We start from the raw sequence: 20,051 nt of genomic DNA on the forward strand, positions 1-20,051 counted from the left end.
GATTTCAGGCATTGAGCTATCAGTGCCCAGCAAGAATTACTTTCGAATAACTCATATTTAACATAACTTACTATAACATTTATGTTTCTGATGTTTAAATAAGTGAGAAATATCTCAAAATGAGGTCTAAGAATGACAGCTCAAGTCTTTAATATGTTTTACCTTTTGACTTTTCATCCAATAAATTAGACTAAAATACATTTCATGGTCACTGTGTATTTAGCCTAATGATAGTATATATGTGAAATGGATCTCAATTGATCCTTACATTTAATCCCACGTTTTGCTTTTCTGAAAAACATTCAGAGCGAATAGTTAGGCTATGCTTCATCAATGTATTTCTGTGTAATGCAAGAGTCCCATATTCACCAATTCTTAAAAATATTTGAAAATATACTTTATTTGCATAACTCTGACTACATGTATATATTTGATCTTTATATATTGCATGATTATTTTCATTTTATAGTAGTTCATAGATTCTTGTTGGCGACTTAGAAGTTGTGCTTGTTCTTTCCACATATTTCTTTATACATTCCTATGTGCCGTACTATGTGCTCCTATGTGTAGGAATCTAGTTATAAAATTACATTGTTTCTCCTTAGTAATCATCTTTCAGGAGTGATGAAATAGACAATCATTGTATAGTGGAATCACTATATTGAGTATTAAAACTACTACAAATCAGCAGTTTTAGAGCAGAGTACTGCTAAGTAGAAAAAGTGGAAAACAGTCTGAAGAATCAGTCACACATGGAAGTTGTGTGCCATAGAAAAGACTCATGTATGGCTATAAAACTGGAGCATAGGTTTCACAATAGTGAAATAAAAGCAAAGTAGCTAAGCCAGGCACTGGTGGCTCACGTCTGTAATCCTAGCTACTCAGGAGGCTAAGATCTGAGGATTACAGTTCAAAGCCAGCTCAGGCAGAAAATTCTGTGAAACTCTCTTCTCTGATAAACTATTCAAAAAAGGCTGAAAGTGAAAGAACTGTGGCTCAAATTGGTAGAGCACTAGCCTTGAGCAAAAGAAGCTCAAGGACAGAGCCCAAGCCCTGAGTTCGAGCCCAGGACAGGCAAAAAATCCTAAGAAGCTAAAAAGTAGACAAAGAGTACGTTTTTTTTAAAAAAAAAGTAGGCCATTTTGATTGCATCCCGAAATCAATGGTGTGGAGATAAAGTGGAAAGAATTTAATAAGTAATGACATACTCAGATTTTCATCTTCAAAAGGCTTTTCTTGACCAGAGCAGTAAAGATGGATGAAAGTTACAAAAATCTAGTTACACATTGTATCATGGTTCTCCATTCTGGAGAATCACTAGAGGAGGGAGGAATTCAGACTAGTATCTGGACTCTACCCCAAACCAATTAAATCAGAACCATTGGGAATATGTCCCAGACATGGTGTTTTTAAAGCACCCTGGTTGATTGAAATGTGCAGATAAGGTTATGATCCACTAAATTAGAGGAAACATCAGGAGGCTTTTAATTAAAGCAGTCTAGAGAAGAGATAGTTGAATGATAGAGAGGTTAGATGAGAGAGTAATTAAAGAGGTTGAAATGAATGACTTGGCATCATTCTTGGTTACAGGATAGGCGGCAAAAGAACCAAGGGTGATTTGTAGGCTTCTCTGTGAATGACTAGAGGAGCAGATGTGTCAGTAATGAGGTGAGAACAAGGGTGAATGTAGGGTAATAGAGTCTGGATATGATGACTATCTCAAAACAATTTTGTAGGCATCTAGTCCTATGGGTATGGATTTCAAAAGAGCTCTTAACCCTAAAACAAAGATTTGACTACTATTATTAGAAATGAAACAATGAAGAAATGAAGCAATACAAGTAAATAAATTGACCAGGGATAATATATAAATTTGAAAGTAAGCCAGGCATCAGTGGCTCATAAGTAGAATCCTAGCTGCTCAGGAGGCTGAGAGCTGGGGATTGCAAATCAAAGCCAGCCCAGGCTGGGAAGTCTGTGAGACTTTTATCTCCAATTAACTACCAAAAAGCTGGAGATGTTGCTATGACTCAAAGTGGTATAGCACAAACCTTGATGACAAAATCTTAGGGACAGCACCCAGGCCCAGTGCCCAGTGCCCCAGTACATATACAAGAAGTTTGAAAGTATACCCCTAGCAAATAGTAGTATTTAAGAAATGAACAAAAATGAATGAAAGACAATGAGATGTGACTAAAGTGGTAAAATATAATGCAATAAAGAATCCTACCATTTTAAGGAATTGTCAAGGAAGGTTCATCAGTGATGAAATGTACTAAATGGACTTCTATAAAATTGACTTTAAACTCTCCAGTGCTATAACAACTTTAAGGTCGTTGCTGTCACCTACCAAAGTAATTATAATGTCAAAATTCAATTTGCAGTGGATTGAAAATGTTATGGGGAGGTAAGAATGTGAAAATAGTAGACATATACTAATGCTTCTCAAACCTTAAAGTGTATCTAAATCAACAAGGAATCTGCATTTAATAAGTCCAGGGTAAGATCTAAGATTTTGCATTGGTACAGGGCAGAAGTGATGATTCTAGATCTGCTACTACATAAAACATCCTGTAATGGACTACTGATATAAACCAGTCTTCCCTAAAGAACAAGGCATTTTTCCTTATTCTCTTTTCACATAAGAAAAGAAACAAATGTGGTTCTCCACTGCCATTGAAGATAGAGTAAGGATTAAAATAACTTCTCTTAGGAGATAGAAGACACTGGAACTTAGTCCAAGAAGAGAATCAGGCATAAAAGAGAGATATACCCATCTGAAGAGAAGGTAAGGCAAGGGAGAGAAAAGGAAGTCCAAATGTGTAAGATTTTTCTATCTAGTCATAATTTCTTTTCAAAGAATTGTTTTGCTTTTTGGGTGCTGAACTTGAGGCTTGAACTCAAGGCCTTGGGTTCTTGATCACCTTTTTTCCCCCTCAAGGCTAGCACTCTACTACTTGAGCCATACATCCACTGGCTTTTTGCTACTTAATTGGAGATAAGAGTCTACAAAGCCATCCCAATCTTAAATCTTAGAGCTCAAGCTTCCAACCTTGATCCTTAGGTCTCAGCCACCTTGAGTAGCTAGAGTTACAGTGGGAATGGTAGCAACCAGCTTGCATTTATGTTTTTTTTCTGATTATTTACATTTTCTTCATTCATCAAAAGAAAGTTTGAGTGACAAGGTGTATAGATGAAATTTAAAATGTTTCATTCTGCATATTAAAATATTTGTAGACCAGTGACTATATCAACTTTGATGTGCAAATGCATGTGCATTCTATGCTAGTGGCACAGTAATCAATCTGTAGTGCTAGAATCATAATGGCAGCCTCTAGCTCCATTGTAATGAACTCTTCTTACACACATTTGAGTTGTTAGTGCTTCTTTTTTTACATTTGACATTTAAGTAAGAGATGACTAGGTTGCTTGGCAAATGGATGGTCTAGAAATATGTTATTTATATCACACCTAGAAAGTTTCTCTTCTGTGACTTGTGAATGACCTAGAAAGATAAGCTGACATATCAGCTTTTTATCATTATAAGAAATACCCAAGATAATCAACTCATGGAGAGAAAAGGTTTGTTCTGGCTCACAAGTTTAGAGGTTCCAGTCTACAATTAGTTGGAATTACTGCTTTTAGACCTGTAATGAATGAGCAGCTCATCCTAGAAGCGATTACATGGAAAAGCAACACTGTTCATCTAAAGGCCAGGAAGAGAAAAAAAAGAGTCAGAGATTCCATAATTTCCTTTCAGGGAATATCCTCATAATCAAAAGAACTTCACCTCTTAAAGGTTTCTACTACCTCCCCAAAGTGCCAAGCTGAGGATGAATTCTAACATATGGGCACTAGGAGATATGTAAGGTCCAACCTTCTAGAGCTATACACCAAAAATTTCCCCCAATTTTGACTTTCATATCAACTAATAAACTCTTCTTTACTCAAAAAAGGGAAAAGAATTCATTTTAATTCATTCATTTTAATTATTGTCTCTCACACTTAAATATTCACCTGTTTCATTAATAAACAACTTACATATTTTATTATGGCTTAATGTTGGTATTTCTTACAATGTACAACTCTCCCCCTAGTATTAGAAATACAATCCTCCTTTATTCTTAACTCACCTTTCAGTATGGAAACCAGCACGTTTCCATATGTTCTATAACCCAAACAGAACAAACAACTTTCTTTAGAGAACGAGCTCATTTTTTTTTCTATAAGAATATTCAGCCTGCTTGTAGAAAAGTATCTGATCAGTGACTGTGTGTTGATTAGAATATTAAAACTTCTGCCTAATTCCATTTCCAACTCCTCTTTACATATGTTGGGTGTAACTTTGAGCAAATGTTTTGCCATTTACACTCTCATCAATTTTTTAATATATTATAAATGTCTGTATTCCACAGATGGTAATTTTTCTTAATAGGAAAATGGTGTTAGTGACTTAGAAGACTACTAAAATAAATGTTGTTTTGTTCTCACTGTGAGAGAACATTTTACCTAACATATTTTGAAACTTGTCAAATGTACCAGAAGCTAAAAGAACTGAACAATGAACACCCTGAACCACAGAAAGATTCCCTTTACTTATCAATTCCTATTATTTCCCAATACATTTCCAAATAGATAATATTAGTTCACTTTACCCGTAAATCACTTCAACATACATATCATATCTAGAAAGTAGTATTCATTTATATTTCTTTTGTTTGTTGTAAACTTTGTGTAACACAAATTTCAGATATATCATTTAGTGATGATTTTTAATATATATTTTTATTGTAAAGATACTGTACAAAGGGGTTACAGGTAAATGAGTAAGGTAATGAGTACATTTCTTATTGAGCATTGTTACCCACTCCTTTGTTTTTCCCCTACTATCCCTTTCCTCCCTACCTCCCCAACTTCTCACTCCCCTCGACAAGCTCTAAAGTTTGTTTGCAACATAGTGTCTTGTACATCTAGTTGTTACAATGGGTCAACCTGTATCCTTGTTTCAGCATTTTGTTATTTCCCTTTCCTTCCCCAGACTAGAAAAATGTATATACAAGATGCAGGGCACCAGAATCAAATTTAGTGAAAACAGGGATTATATCAATGGGGGAAGAACATACAAAAGAAACAAAAAAATCACACAGTACATCATAACTACATTAAAAACAACAGCAACAAAGATAAAACCTCTTGTGTCCCTATTTTGGGGTTCATTTTGCTTACATGGTCATATGTATATAGCTTTTGACCTTTTCTGCTTGTACTAGACTTATACTAGTTATTGCAAATAAGGGAAACTATGGGACCTATGTTTTTTTTGGGTCTGGCTTGCTTCACTTAATATGATTATTTTCCAAGTCTTTCCATTTCCTACCAAATGGGGCAGTGACATTGTTTGTGATATTTTTTTATATTGTCAAGGTGATATATGGAGTGGTTACAGTGACACAAGTAAGGTAATAAATACATTCCTTGTCAAACTTGTTATCCCTTCCCTCATTTTTCTCCTACTTTCCCTCCCCCAAGTTGTATAGGTCATTTCCTTAGTTGATGATTTTTGTGCTAGTACTGGGGCTTGTACTCAGGGCCTGGGTACTCAGTTACCATTTGAACCATACCTCCACTTCCAGCTTTTTGCTGTTTAATTAGAAATAAGAGTTTTATGGACTTTACTTCCCTGTCTGGCTTCAAACTACAATCCTCAGATCTCAGCCTCCTGAGTAACTAGGATTATAGGTATGATCCACTGGTGCCCAAGCACGTTAATTAAGTTTTGAGTGAGTACACCTGGATAATGTGTGCCTATATTAAGATACAAAAGAATACAATCAAAACAGAAGAAAGAACATTTTTTAAGATTGACAAAGTTCTATCCAGGAAGATGACATGGCTGTTGATAATGCCAAGTATTCATTCAGGTCTTTGGCTAGCTAGGTTCTTCACAATGAGGTGAGACTGAATCTTTAATAGAAGCATACAGGAACACGCATTTCACAGATGATTAGAGCTAGAAGGAACCCCAGGGACTACCAATCTACCCCCCTTTGCTTTATGATTCAGAATTTAAGAACCCAGAGAAGTCCTATGGTGTCACAAAAGTATGTGATTGCCTTTCCTTAGCCTCTATAATTGAGACCTAGTTAGGGACCACTTTGCCAGTGCCTGTGTTCATTAGTTCTTTCAACTTTATAGATTATTAATCTGCTCCTTAATATTGTTGTCATAATGCAGAGAAGTAAACTGAATTTACAAATAGCACCAAATTCTTTTCCATGTACTAAAATAAACACATATACACATAACATATATGTATATATTATATATAATTATATATACATGTAGCATACATGTATATATACATGTGCACACAATATATATATTTAGATATACATATAGTGCATTGTGTATCATGACGCTTGAACTCCAAGTCTGGGTGCTTTCCCTCAGCATTTTTCACTCAAGGCAGACATTCTAACACTTGAATCACAGCTTTATTTCTGGGTGGTTAGTTAGTGATAAGATTCTCATGAACTTTTTGGCTCCTTCTGAATTTAAGTCCCAATTCCAAGATCTGAGCCTCCTGAGTAGCTAGGATTACAGGTGTGAGCCACCCGTACCCACTGTGGATATATATTTAATGTAATGTGCTCATTTATTTTGTTCTGTCTTCTGCAAATTTCAATGCTTGGCTCTTCCTACAATGTAGCTCTTTGTAATATGAATAAATAGATATTCCACCTTGTTGAACTAGGGTTTCATCATCTTGTATTTGCACAGGAATCTTGCACATTCCTCCTTTCCTATTCACAAATGGAGTAAACTTACAGCCATTGTCACTATGTGGTTAATATATTTGCTTCTTCCCCTTCCATGTGGTTTTGTGTTGGGACTTCTTTTGTAGAGTTTAACTGTAGATAGAAACAAAACCATAGTTAAATGCCTTGTAGAAGTTGAAGGGACATACCTTAATATACCTTAATATTCGTTGTAATGTGTGCTATGATATTTTTTACCTTCTTCAGTTTCTTATATGTCTTTGAAGGTCAACTACTGAGATATGTTCACATTCCTTTAGGCAGTATTGTATCTTGACTTTGCACAAGAGTTCAATATGGTAGTTTCTTTGTTTTCAGCTTACTTCTTGATGAAAACTAATACTTGGTTGGCAATTTAGTCTCAGGGGTCTACAGTAATTTCCGCATTTTTTTCCTGACTCCAATAAATATTTTGGAGTTTGTTGTCCTAACTTCACTTTGAATTCTTTTTCCTTAGGCTTGCCTACAGTTAAACATATGTTGCTGTTCACCTACTTAAATGATCTCAAAAGATTTATTTGTAGTTTTACCTTTCAAGTTTCCACCTAGAACTTTTGCATACCCTGTAGGACCACTGAAATCCCAGTGTTCGTCCCAGCTGATCATGAAAATTTGCTGATAACTATAATCAGTTCATTCTTTAATCTCTCTACAGAGAAACAGTAACAACTTGGTAGTCCTTTATACTTTTATTCATTATTAAATTTTATCTTCACAGCATTTCTGCAGTTGTACAGTTGTTAATTATTTCAGTTTTGCAATTGAGGAAACTGAAGTTGACTGGGCAAGTCACCTTTCCCAAATTAAATTTAGCTACTTTATCACAAAGCCAATGTTGTATGCCAGAATAAACCAATAGTCAAGGTTGCTTTCTAAAACTCAGTCACACTGACTTCTAATTCTTTGGCTTTATCATCAAAGCTGAAATTGCTATTCTTTGTTCAGTAGCAGTATGCATTCAAAATAGCAATCATTTCTTTTTTAAAAAACAACATTCCTCCTTGGGAGAGATGTGGGAATTTATACCAGTCAAGAATGTATATTGATAATCAAACATAGCTAGTTTAAAAACTTGAAGTGAAAGATTGGTTAGTACTTAATCAACTGAACTGTTTCTTTCTCTGCAATATTGTCGTTCTTGACATGATTGCCTAGCTTCCAATTTGACACTTCTAGAGACCTGTAAATCAAAACACATGCTGGGTCCCAGTCTGTCATCCTGAGCCTTTGCATTGGTTATTTATTTCCCTTCATTATCCAGCATCTATTTACTGCACAAATCAATTGAGAAGCTTTCCATGATGGACCTCTGTGAGAAGAAATGTGCATATTTGGGTAGCTCTTCAATTATAAGCATGCACAGATTGTCTGGGTTTATGTGCATATATTTTATTATTATTTCACTTTTGTATGTCAGATGAATCTGGTGTAAATGTAAATCTAACAGTATGGGCTCTAGTGACCAAGTATATTGCTATAATACATCTCTGGTCCATCTATCTCCTGGGTGAAGTGTCACAAGTGTGGTTAAATTCTATAATTTGAATTGATGCCCAATTATGGACAATTACCAGGTCTGTATGATGTCCAGCTCCCTTACTGAACCTATTCCAGGATAACGGCTTCACCTTTATAATCAATTTTATGTTTTCTTTCATTGCCTGACAAAATTGGAATACATAAACAGCTTCTAAAATTTTATTTTGTTCATTTTTTGTGGCATCTTTTCTTGTGATTGCTAAATAAATCAATTGCACAGATTTGTTTCTTTAATGAAATAGATGAATAGCTACTTGGGTAATCTGTGTATACTGATTTCTTTCTGCAATTCTAGTCTATTGTCCAACAAATATTTCTGAAATGTTCTTCTCTGTGGTGCTGGGGATCAAACCCAGGACCTCATAGGTAATAGGCAAAAGATGGACCTCTGAGCTACAGCTCCATCTCTCTGATATATTCTCTATTATATGAGTCTAAAGTCTAAATAAGCAAGTGTTATGTTCATATCAAAACCTTTGTATCTCTTACTATCTATCATTCATAACAGCCAATATAATGCTATTATATGCTATTCCCTTTTTGAAAAAGGACATTTATCACATATAATATATAGACCACAACTTACCAGTTGTAGAATTTGGGAATTTGGGTAGTTTCCATTTGGGGGAAATTACAAATAGTTCAGCTATCAACAGTCTAGTATGTGTCTTTTGGTGAAGGTAAGTACTACATTTCTGTTGGATATATACCTGGGAGAAAAATTGCAAGTCAAATAATATTTTAAATCTACATGATAACATGATTATTTATAGAAATCATATAATTAGTCATCTTGTAAAGGAAATTATCATTCCACAATTTCTACTCTGCAGAATAGATTCTCACCTGTGGTTGGTTACTTCACAATTGACCATACTTCTGTTGACTGTCTCTCTGGTATTCATCTAATTGTCTTTCATTAATAACAATATAATGAGTATTGTTTTTATCTTCTATTATCTTGAATAATAGAAAATGTCTGTAGACTATCCTTAGCTTAGGTAGAGAAAGGTGTTTTCTTTTTACATTACTTAGCCTACAATTTGATTAAGAAGACAGGTAAAAAGTCAAGCCAAAAGATTCTTTCTAACTTACAATTAATTTTAAAAAAACTGAGGTGAGGTCATTAGTTTTGCCACATAAGTGTTCTAGCCCCTCCCCCGTACCTTTTAATCTGTGGCCTTTATGTCAAATAAAGATATTCTACAGTAAATATTAAAGTATTTTTCTTTACAAAAAGTAAACAAAGCATGACCAATACAAACTATATGACAAAGAAAGAGTGTTTGCTTGGGACAGAGATTGTGAGCAAGTATCAGGAAAATAAAGAGGGAAGCATGAAAGACTTGAGCTAGTGCTCATATTATGTAAATTTGATATGCAATAAAGAGATAATGATTATGTTTGAAGAAGACTGGATCAAGATGGTGGGCAATGGTTGATTTGGGAAGTGACATTTTTGCTTCATTATAAAGAAATATGGGTAATTGAAATCGTATATGAGGATACTTCATTGTGCAGACCATTATTGGAAGTGTATCAAACACGAGGCTGTGTACAAAACAAGTATTTTTCTTTTAGTGATTATAGTGCTAACATAGGCTAGGTTCCCTAACAAGCAGATCTTGGACTAATAATTAAGAATAAAAGTAGTTTATTTGTAAAGTGATCTCAAGAAGTACCAATAGAACAGAGGAACAGAGATGGGGAAAGGAAAGAAGCCAATAATTGAGTCAATTATTGAGCAGGTTATTGCTGTGGGCAACTGTGGTTCAACAACTAATGAAGAAACCCTGGGAGAAAGTGAAAAACATACCTCATAGATTTTTGCATACTGTGGCAAGAGCAGGGGACCAAGGGTAATTAAGTTCCAACTCTCCTCTGTCACTGGCTTAATACTATTCCTGATGCATTAACTTCCCCAGCACTTCTGGTCAATGCACTCTGGGCAGGCTAAAAGCTAAAAGCAAGTCTTCAGGATTGTACTAGGACAAGTGCTTGCTAACATACGTTTGAATGTTAAGAGCTAAGGGCATATTCTTGGGAATTGACAGCATCTGCTACAAGTCTTTCCCTTTCCCTCGAGGTACTGTTGTCGAGTGTGGGAGACTGATATGTGACATGTAAATTATAATAATGAAAAGTACAAATTTTCAAAGATTGAGTATCATGACAGTACCAAGATGGGAGAAAATGGCTGCACATAAGAATTCTTTCTATATGACCATGACATTTTAGTGAAAGTTAATTATCAAGGATCTGTTTTAAAAGGAAAAAGAATCCATTACACTTGGAACTGTAACTATAACCAAGCAAGGCCATCCTCTATGTGTATTCTCTAGTTCAATTTGGTTCCTAGAAAGCCCTCTTTTGGATTGTATGTTTCACTTATGAATTCATCACATAAGGAATTGGAATAGACAAAGGCTAAGATCTGATGGTAAAAATGTCTTCCTACTGATAAGGCTCACAGAATTATATCATCTAAATGCCATGACATTTTGGTGAGCTTTGGTTCTATGGGCTTTGGAAGTTTTTATGTGGGAACTCCAAGCATCAAGTTTATTTATCCTGATACCCTGTTAAACTTGTTTTGAATGGGATCAAAGTGTTCTTTAAACTTTTCCATTTGAAAGATATCCCCATTTACACTTCCTCTGAGTTTTACACAATCCTTTTGAGACATGTGTTTCCATCAAAGTAACTTCTCTCTCTCTCTCTCTCTGTCAGTCAGAACTTTCTGTAATGTAGTATTTAAAATGCAATTAAGATAACTTAAAATAACTCAGAAGAGATGTATTGACCATGGTCACTAAACAGCTGAAAAATAGGTAATATTTGATCTAGAAATTAATTTGTATGACCTGATTAGATTTTCCTCTCTGTTTCATGGCTTTGTAGCACAATATATTTTTTGTTTAATGCCTTTTAGTTTGTCTCAAGATGAATGTCAGAATATTGCAGGGTTACATGGTTTTTTCTTAAGTAGGAAGCAGTTTCCTTCCTTAATAATACAAATCAGAAATGCTTCTTTGGCTCTGATTAGCCCTGTGAGGAGCATAAGGTCATCCTTGAATTAATCACTAAGGCCAAGGAGACAAATTTAAATGAATTAGGTGATAGCCAAAAATCTAGGAATAATCTATTCCAAGAAAACCACAAAAGCTGAAAACAAAAGAGGTCTTAAGGAGAAGGAGCTGTTAATGTTTAGTAGACACCTTCTTAGAAACTCTCCTCCATCTAGCAGTATCCGTATTCATTTGAAAGCATTTATATTCTTTCTCCCTTAAGACCTATGTTTATATTCGTTTTATGTATTTTAGGAAAAATTATGTTTTAACATCTTTTCCATATTCATATACTTATGCTGTTTTTGTTTTCCTTCTGACTTCTTGTCTTTCACTTATTTTATTGGCTTCTTTTGTTTTATTCAGTCCTTGTATGTTGAAATTGCTAGAAGTCCCTCTCATCCCTCTATTTGAGCTATATGCCAGACAAATGAGAATATGCTCATATTGGTAGTTTCCGTTTTTACTTCTCTGATAGAAAATTTCAATTCCAAACTTCTCTTGTTCCGAAAATAATTTACTACATTATAGTACATTCAATCCAACTGACTAACAAGGTTGTCTTTTGTGAATTATCCTCAAAACCTCTCATTGAAGAGATCCAAGATTAAATTTACTATCATCTCTCTGATCATTCCATGTTCTTTGAGCAGATAATGAATGACAGCATTACAATTGAGAATTTATCTTCAGTTTCATTGTTTTCTCAAAACTTAGCATAATGCCCATTATCTAGGAGATGGTGAATAAAAGCATGACTGTAGCTAGATTGGTAAGTAGTAGTGTATAAAAAAGGGAGTGAGGTTTTGAGTCATTCCATATTTTATAAATTTGTTTAGTTGAGTATTATCTGATGATAATGTACAATTATAGATCAAGAGTGAGAAAGTACACCCGGTGGGGTGCACATGCCATATACCATTTTTATCTTGCTATATTATGCATATATGACCACTTGGATACAAATCTTCATTGCTGTAATTGTATTGTTCAAGGCTATAAAGGGCCCTCTTTTGTCCATAATTAAAAATATCTGTCTACATAATAGCAAGGACTACTTTACTTTATCCTGATATCAAGTGATGACATTTTTGAAAAATGGATTGTGTGATATTGAAATGAACAATAGATGAACTAAATATCCAATATTGTGAATCCAATTAGCTTTACTGTATTTATGTAAAAGCCACCAAGCATACTAAAAATTGTTACCATATTAAAATGTTACTAACTGAGGCTAATATAAAGACAAACTGGAACAAAAGTTTATTTTTAAGGAAAGCCAATTATATATATATACAGAGAGAGAGAGAGAGAGAGAGAGAGAGAGAGAGAGAGAGAGAGAGAGAGAGAGAGAGAGAGAGAGAGAGAGAGAGAGAGAGAGAGACAAAACAAGTATTAACTATAGATTCCAAAATATTATGCTGTGACAAGATTAGAAAGAGTGTATACTAGAAATCCCAGTTGTTTCTATCATCATAGAAATATATTTCAGAAAGCTTGGGTCATTTGATTTATATTTTAAATAGGTTTCTTATAAACCATACATTAAATAGAAGACCAATCAGTAACTGTAAAGTCTGAACTGTATAGTTGTTCAACTACCTAGTGAAATAAAAACAACAATAAAAATACTCAAAGATTAGAAAGACTGACATTTAAACTGAAGTTAATAAAAAATTTGTAACTCATAGCAAACACCCAAATATAAATAAGCCTATTAAAAACAATAGTTTATATCAAGTGCCAATTTGGTTTCTCAATATATCATGGCATAATAACCTTGTTCTATGCAGTGCATATAGCTCAAATCCTTCTTTTCATATATCCTAATAATAATAAAAATAAAAATAATTTTTTATACCTTTATATAGGCAGAAGCATTAATTTAAACTTTACTGACATCATGAAATGAGAAGCACAGTTCCACGATACTGTGTTGTATTCAGTTTGCTTGTCCATCCATAGCTAGTCTTTGCACTTCTCTACTCTGCTTTCGATTCTGGGAGACTGACCTATGTGTCATTACTGAGCTCCCAGGCCCTCTGGCTTCCAGTTGGTTTAGGCACCAGGGAGTCTTCTTAGGAGATTGAAGAGAGTGAGCAAAATAAGATCAGGATATTTATTCTCCTAATTCCCTGCTGTGAGGTTGCCTCAGGCTGACTATGTCCCTTGACAAAAGGTTACTGCTTTTTTCCAGGTGGTTTCTCATTATAACTCTCTGCTTCTGGCCACTTCTCTTTCTCCTCCTCATTCCTGTGGCCTAGATGTAATAATAGTTCCACTGCTACAAGGTTCTTGTATTATACATAGTTGTTTTCTTATAACCTACTTGTGTTAAGATTTGCTCCTTTGTAAATAAACCTCTCAGATTACATGGACCAGACAACAGAAGAATATGCATGTTAAACTCAGATATTCCACAAGAAAGTGAGGAGACACTGAAAAATTTATAATAGTCTGTTTTCTGTTCTATAAGAACTACTGAAATTGATAAAGGAGGTTTAATTTGACTTCTTATTCTGCAAATTGAGGAGTCCATGAACATGATACTGGCATTTCTTAGCTTCCAGTAACTCACAGTGTAAAGTAGAAAGGCATGTGCACATGTAAGATACTTTGTTAGTCACCTTTCTGTCCTGAAAAAATTCTTGAAAGAATCAACTTAAAAAGATGAAGGTTAGCTGGGCTGGTTGTTCACACCTGTTATCCTATTCAGTATAACAGGTTATAGCTACTCGGGAGGCTGAGAACTGAGGATTGTGGTTTGGTTTGAAGCCAGCCTGGGCAGGAAAGTCTGTGAAACTCTTATTTCCAACAAACTACACAGAAAAAGCCAGAAGTGATGCTGTGGCTCAAGTGGTAGAGTGTTAGTCTTGAGTACAAAGAGGATCAAGGATAGCACCCAGGCCCTGAGTTCAAGCCCCAGGACTGGCAGAAAAAAAAAAAAGGAAAGTTTTTTTGTTTTGTTTTTTTTTTTTTCACCCACAATTGGGGAGGTTTCAGTTTGTGAGCTCTTTCCCTTATTTTCTTTGGGTTTGTAGCAATATAGTACATCATGGTGGGGATCATGCAGCAGAGGGAGCTGCTCACCTCATGGCAGCCATTAAGAGTGAGTAAGGGCTGAGGTCTCAATATTGCCTACTTCTATTGGGAACAAACCCAGTAACCCAATGTCTTTCCACTAGACTCCACCTATTAAAGTTTGGTGTAATACATGGAAATACCAAAATGAAATCCTCTTGGACAAATAAATATATTAATAAAAAAATATAAAATGTCTTCTCCAAGCTAATATTTATACAAGTGATTTATTCATTTTTCCCCCTTTCATTCCAGTTGAAAGAATTCAGAATCAGTGGGATGAAGTACAGGAACATCTTCAGAATCGGAGGGAACAGTTGAACGAAATGTTAAAGGATTCAACACAATGGCTAGAAGCTAAGGAAGAAGCTGAGCAAGTCTTAGGACAGGCTAGAGCCAAGCTCGAGTCATGGAAAGAGGGCCCTTACACAATGGATGCAATCCAAAAGAAAATCACAGAAACCAAGGTTAGTATCAAACATGTCTTCGTAAAGTACAGTATTTGTTGAGGTAATACAATTGAGGCATGCATTAATATTTAATGATTTAAGTATAAATTTATTAAAGGCAAATTATATGCAAACTAAAATTAAGTGTACTTCATTCTTTTTGAGGCAGAGTCTCACTATGTAACCTAGGCTAATCTTAAACTCACAATTCTTCTGCCTCAACTTCCCAAATGAAAGAATTTCAGGTATTGCTACCATGCTTGGCTTGACAGTAGAGTTTGGAGTCACAATAGAGATTAGAGGAAAACCAATGGCTGATAACAATCTCAGAACTAATTTTAATCTGGACATAATGAGATACTATTTAAGAACACTGCAGAGTTGATGTACATACTATACTTCTGTAGTCTCGTGAAGACAATAATTTGAGCTTAACTTCGCAAGGAAATGTAATAGGTCTACTCATCTCTGTATAGGAGGGCTCTGAATGGAGAAAGGAAGAAGTGAGTACAGAATGGGGAAGATAGAGGTATATGCCTAACTTCTCTCATTGTCTGAACTTCAACACAATTGATTCATCTCTTCCATCTCTACTTCGTCCTCTTCTTCTACCTAATACTTGATCAGATATCTATCTCTCAACAGTTTACAGTGCCTCAGGATAGAGGAGAGGGAAAAAAGGAAATAAAATTGATTTAACAAATACAGTTTATGAAAAAATATGCATGGTATTTTACAAACACTTGATCCTTTCAAATGTTGCCTTGAAAGACCAGTTAAAAATACTTTAAATGCTAAATAACTGGTACCCTGTAGGGATTTTTAAGCAGAGAAGTAAATAGTAGAAAGTATATCAGATTGAGTATTTGAACAAAAACTATTGACCTTTTTTTCTGATTAAAAAAAATGCCTATTGCTACATAAGTATCTGAATATCATATTGGTTATGTTATCTAAGAAGACAGCCATATAGTTAGGGCTTTTTTGATGAATTGATTTTCATTTCTTTTTTTAAATTTGTCTAGTTTTTTTATTATTTTTATTTTTAATTGTTATTGTAGAGTTGATATACAGAGGGATTACAGTTTCATGAATCAGGTAATGAGCAATGAGTACAATTCTTTTTGAACCATGTCGCCCCTTCTGTTACTCTTTCCTAGTTTTCCCCTCCTATCCCCACCCAAAACATATCTACTTTATTTTCCACTTGGTATCCAGAGAGCACCACTGCTGCATTTGTTTGCCCTTGCTTCACCTTTTGTTTGCCCTCCCAAATACAAACTAACAAAAGAAAAGGGGAAAAAAAGAAAAGCAGCAACAGTGGTAACTAAAAATACCCCTTGTTTCCTTTTCTTGGAATTCATTTCATAGAATATTATTTTAGATGATCATATGCACATAGCTCCTATGCATATCCTTCTTTGGCCTCAGGATACAAATGACTACAGTCCTATATAATTTATCATGTTCCAGTGTGTGTGCATATATATTTGAATATATACTATATATATATCATTCATTACATATTATATATGTATATCATTCATTGTGTTTTCTTGTAGATTTATAGACACATTCTAGTTACCACAAATGAGGAAAACCATGGAGGCTATGTTTCATTAGCTCTGGCTTACTTCACTTAATGTAATTTTTCCCAAGTCTTTCCATTTCCTCACAATGGTACAATATCATTCTAAGTCCTGTTGTATTCTGCTAAGTTATGGTAAAAAAAAATAATAAACACAGACATACTAGCAACTAAATATAATAAAGTTTAATCACTTAGTGGCCAGACATGGTGGCACACACGTATAATTCCAGTAAATCTGGTAGAGATTAAAGGAACATGATTCCAGCCCAGATAGGGCAAAATGTAATGATACTCCAACTCAAGAGGATCCCAACTACATGGGAGGAGCGTGGTCTGAGGCTAATCCTGGGCAAATGTGTGAACCTCTAGCTGAAAAATAACTTTTAAAAAAGGCCTTAAGGTGTGGCTGAAGTAGCAGAGTGTCTGATAACAAACATGAGGTTCTGAACTGAAATCCCAGTCCCACAAAAAAGAATACAATTAATTCCTTGTTTTTAATTCAGTAGAAGCTGACAGGTCCAAACACTTTTGGGGAGCTCTTTCCAAATGGTCATTTGGAAATATTCTTTTCCCGTTTTGTGTAACTTGTTTAAAGTATATGGCTTCCCTACTGCTACTGCAGGAGAGGAAGGAAGAATGTCAGTTAATCCCTGGAGGTTTATAGACAGGCCTGGAAATTCCACCACATCTCATTGACCAGAACTTGTTCACAACTAAATTTCAAGAATAGTAAATGGGATTAATGAGCTCTTAGCCATTCTCTGTCACAGCTACTTTGTCAAATGACTTACGCTTCTATGAAGGCAAGATTTTCATCTACAGCAAGAATGATAAAAAAAAAAAAAAACCACATAGGATTTTAAGTTTTATCATTAATTTTGTTGGGAGAAAAATCTGAAGTGGATATGAAATATTTGCTCCCAGTCATGTTTTTTTTTAATGGATAAGAGCATTTACTAATTTCTACTGATCACTCTCCTAGTTACTGTTCTACGTGAAATAAAGAATCCATGTAGTTATTCTTGAATGACCTGATCATATTATAGTATAGTATTCTTAAATTTAGAATAATATGAAGTTAGAAGATCACAGCTTAAAGTGGCTAATGGGAAAAAAGAAATAGTTTGGTATGGATCCTTGAAATAAGTGAGTATAAGAAAAGAGGCATATAGTGATATGCTTGATCAGGGAAAGTGAGTATAGAAAGTAGCAAATGAGAAATTATCCTTAAAAGAATATTAAAAAGATTACATACGGTATTTTAAATACCTCAAAGTACAATTGTATTCTAATTACCATCGTGGTCAATTTTAAAATACAAAATGTTTTTGAATGGTCAGTTTGAATCTATACCATAGAAATGGCTAGGCCATTATCTATGCAAGTGGATATTTGTGTTTATGTTCTGTATTTATAATTCAAAGATATATGTTGTTATACCACTGCAATAAGTTTATAAGACAGATAAAGAAGAGTAAAGTTGAATGACATCTACTAATACTAAAAGTAATCCTATTGCAGTAACAACATCATGAGTGATCATTATGTGTCAAAAACTACAGTAGTCACTTTACATATATTGGCTTATTTCATCCTGTCAAGTATCCCATTTAAGAAGTGTTCTTATCGTCGATAGATTGCAGAAAATCAACGGAAATTTTGAGAAGTCCAGTAAAAGCTTTTTGTAGCAACAGAGTTATGATGTGACTGCATAGCTATTACTTTTGTAGATGACCTCACAGGCTTCCTCTTTCTCTCATTGTATGTCAAAAACAAATTAAGAACACATTTAGTGAATATTTGAAATAGAGACAAATGTAACTATTAACTGACAACAAGATGCTGCTACTAATAAGCCATCTTGCAGAATAAGAAGAAAGCAATGAAATAGTATATGAGAAATGTTTGCATATTTATTTCTACTATGGAAAATAAAAATATAATTGATCAATTGAATATGGTTTTAGATTTAGATTTGATGACTATTTTAAGTTTCAATGATAGTGATTCATTTAAATTCTACAAGAAGGTAGTTCTATTGTTAGGTTTGAGGTGCTTCCAGACTTATTTCCATAGTGTTCATACTAGTTTACATGTGATCACAGTGCTTGTGGCTGCCTTGGAAGTCATTTCATTGATGTTGAACAGTGAAAGGGACAGTCCCCAGTGATCACCGTCTTAGTTTTTGGTCAAGTACACAATCTGATCGACTTCCTACTAGGTTTATTTATTTATTTCAGTCCTCTACTGGGTACCTATTTTTTAACATTTAAATTTGGGAACAAATAAAGTGGAGATCTGGTCTTTATGTCTAATGCATTCTCAATATTGAATATTAGCAAGATTATCACTTAGAATTTTTTCTTAAGAAAAAAGCATGGAATTAGACATGAGAAGATACTAAGAAAATTTGATCAGGTCCTCCTTCCTCCAAAGCTCTTCTGAAGACTCTGTACTTAAGATTAGCAAGAGAAACCCTGAACCTCATAAAGCCATCATCAGAAATATAGAGCTGAGATTATAGCAACCACTTCCCTTGTAGCAACATCACTGATGAATACCCTCACTGTCACTACTGAGTAACAGTGAAATGGCTTCAAAAGCAACCACAAGCACCATGACATTTTAGAATTTATATCAATCATCATAGCTGAATCTTTAAAAAAAACACCAACAATCCTGATATATTAACAATTATAATTGCTAATCCTTATGCATAACCTTGATATAATAAAAATTTGTCATGGCTAATCTTTATCTATAATCTCATCTAATATGATCTACATGTACTTAATTATCCTAATAATATATGTAATTTAACATTTCTGATGTTTAGGTTGAATAGCATGCATAAATTATATCAAGTTTGCTATATGATTTTTAGTTATTATTATCTTTAATTCTTTACAGTATTTTATTTTTTCCATATTTAGCTATTTTCTTATTGGATAGATATTTTAGAAACCTCCTGCTTATGTTTAGAGAAACATATTGGAGAAAAACTGGAGATACTAATAGCCCATTCTCAGAATAGAAAGTAAATCTGAGATGGCATCTGGGAAAAGCCTACCTTAAAAATATAACCAGGGTTAAGGGAAATAGCCATAATAAAGCCCTGGTTAGGTACAACAGACTACAGATAACTATGGTCTCCATTTATTACTAAGCAGTATGTCATTAGAAGATGCCCATACTATATTTATAATTTCTTTCTTAGCTATGTATATAGCCCTTATTTTTTCTGAAACAAAGGCATGAAGGTAGAAAGCAGTTGTTTTAGTTAATCACATATCTTTATTTAAACTCCTCCACAGACATGGTACAATAATTCTTGTTTGGTAAAGAAAGACAGATGTTAGGAAAAATCATACAAGATTTCCATCCTAATCAAAAGAACTCTGCCAATAGGCCATCATAGAATCCTATGAGAAATGATGCCATTTAGAACTTACAAAAGAAGTAAAAACAGTATGTCATTGGCACCTAAAACCGCCAACAGTGA

At 34.3% G+C, this 20,051-nt stretch overlaps 1 protein-coding gene across 9 annotated transcripts in view; it reads left to right on the plus strand.

The window, feature by feature from the left end:
* Positions 1 to 20,051, plus strand: part of Dmd (dystrophin) — a 2,040,854-nt gene that overhangs the window by 1,477,683 nt on the left and 543,120 nt on the right. For all 9 annotated transcript variants that reach the window (XM_070040660.1, XM_070040663.1, XM_070040664.1 and 6 more), the window contains one exon: positions 14,765 to 14,976. In XM_070040660.1, the coding sequence (XP_069896761.1) occupies positions 14,765 to 14,976 (212 nt within the window). The remainder of the gene's footprint in view (positions 1 to 14,764; positions 14,977 to 20,051) is intronic.

The sequence above is a fragment of the Dipodomys merriami genome, unplaced genomic scaffold, assembly GCF_024711535.1.
Source record: "Dipodomys merriami isolate MVZ:Mamm:240054 unplaced genomic scaffold, mDipMer1.0.p SCAF_3, whole genome shotgun sequence".
Lineage (NCBI taxonomy): Eukaryota > Metazoa > Chordata > Mammalia > Rodentia > Heteromyidae > Dipodomys > Dipodomys merriami.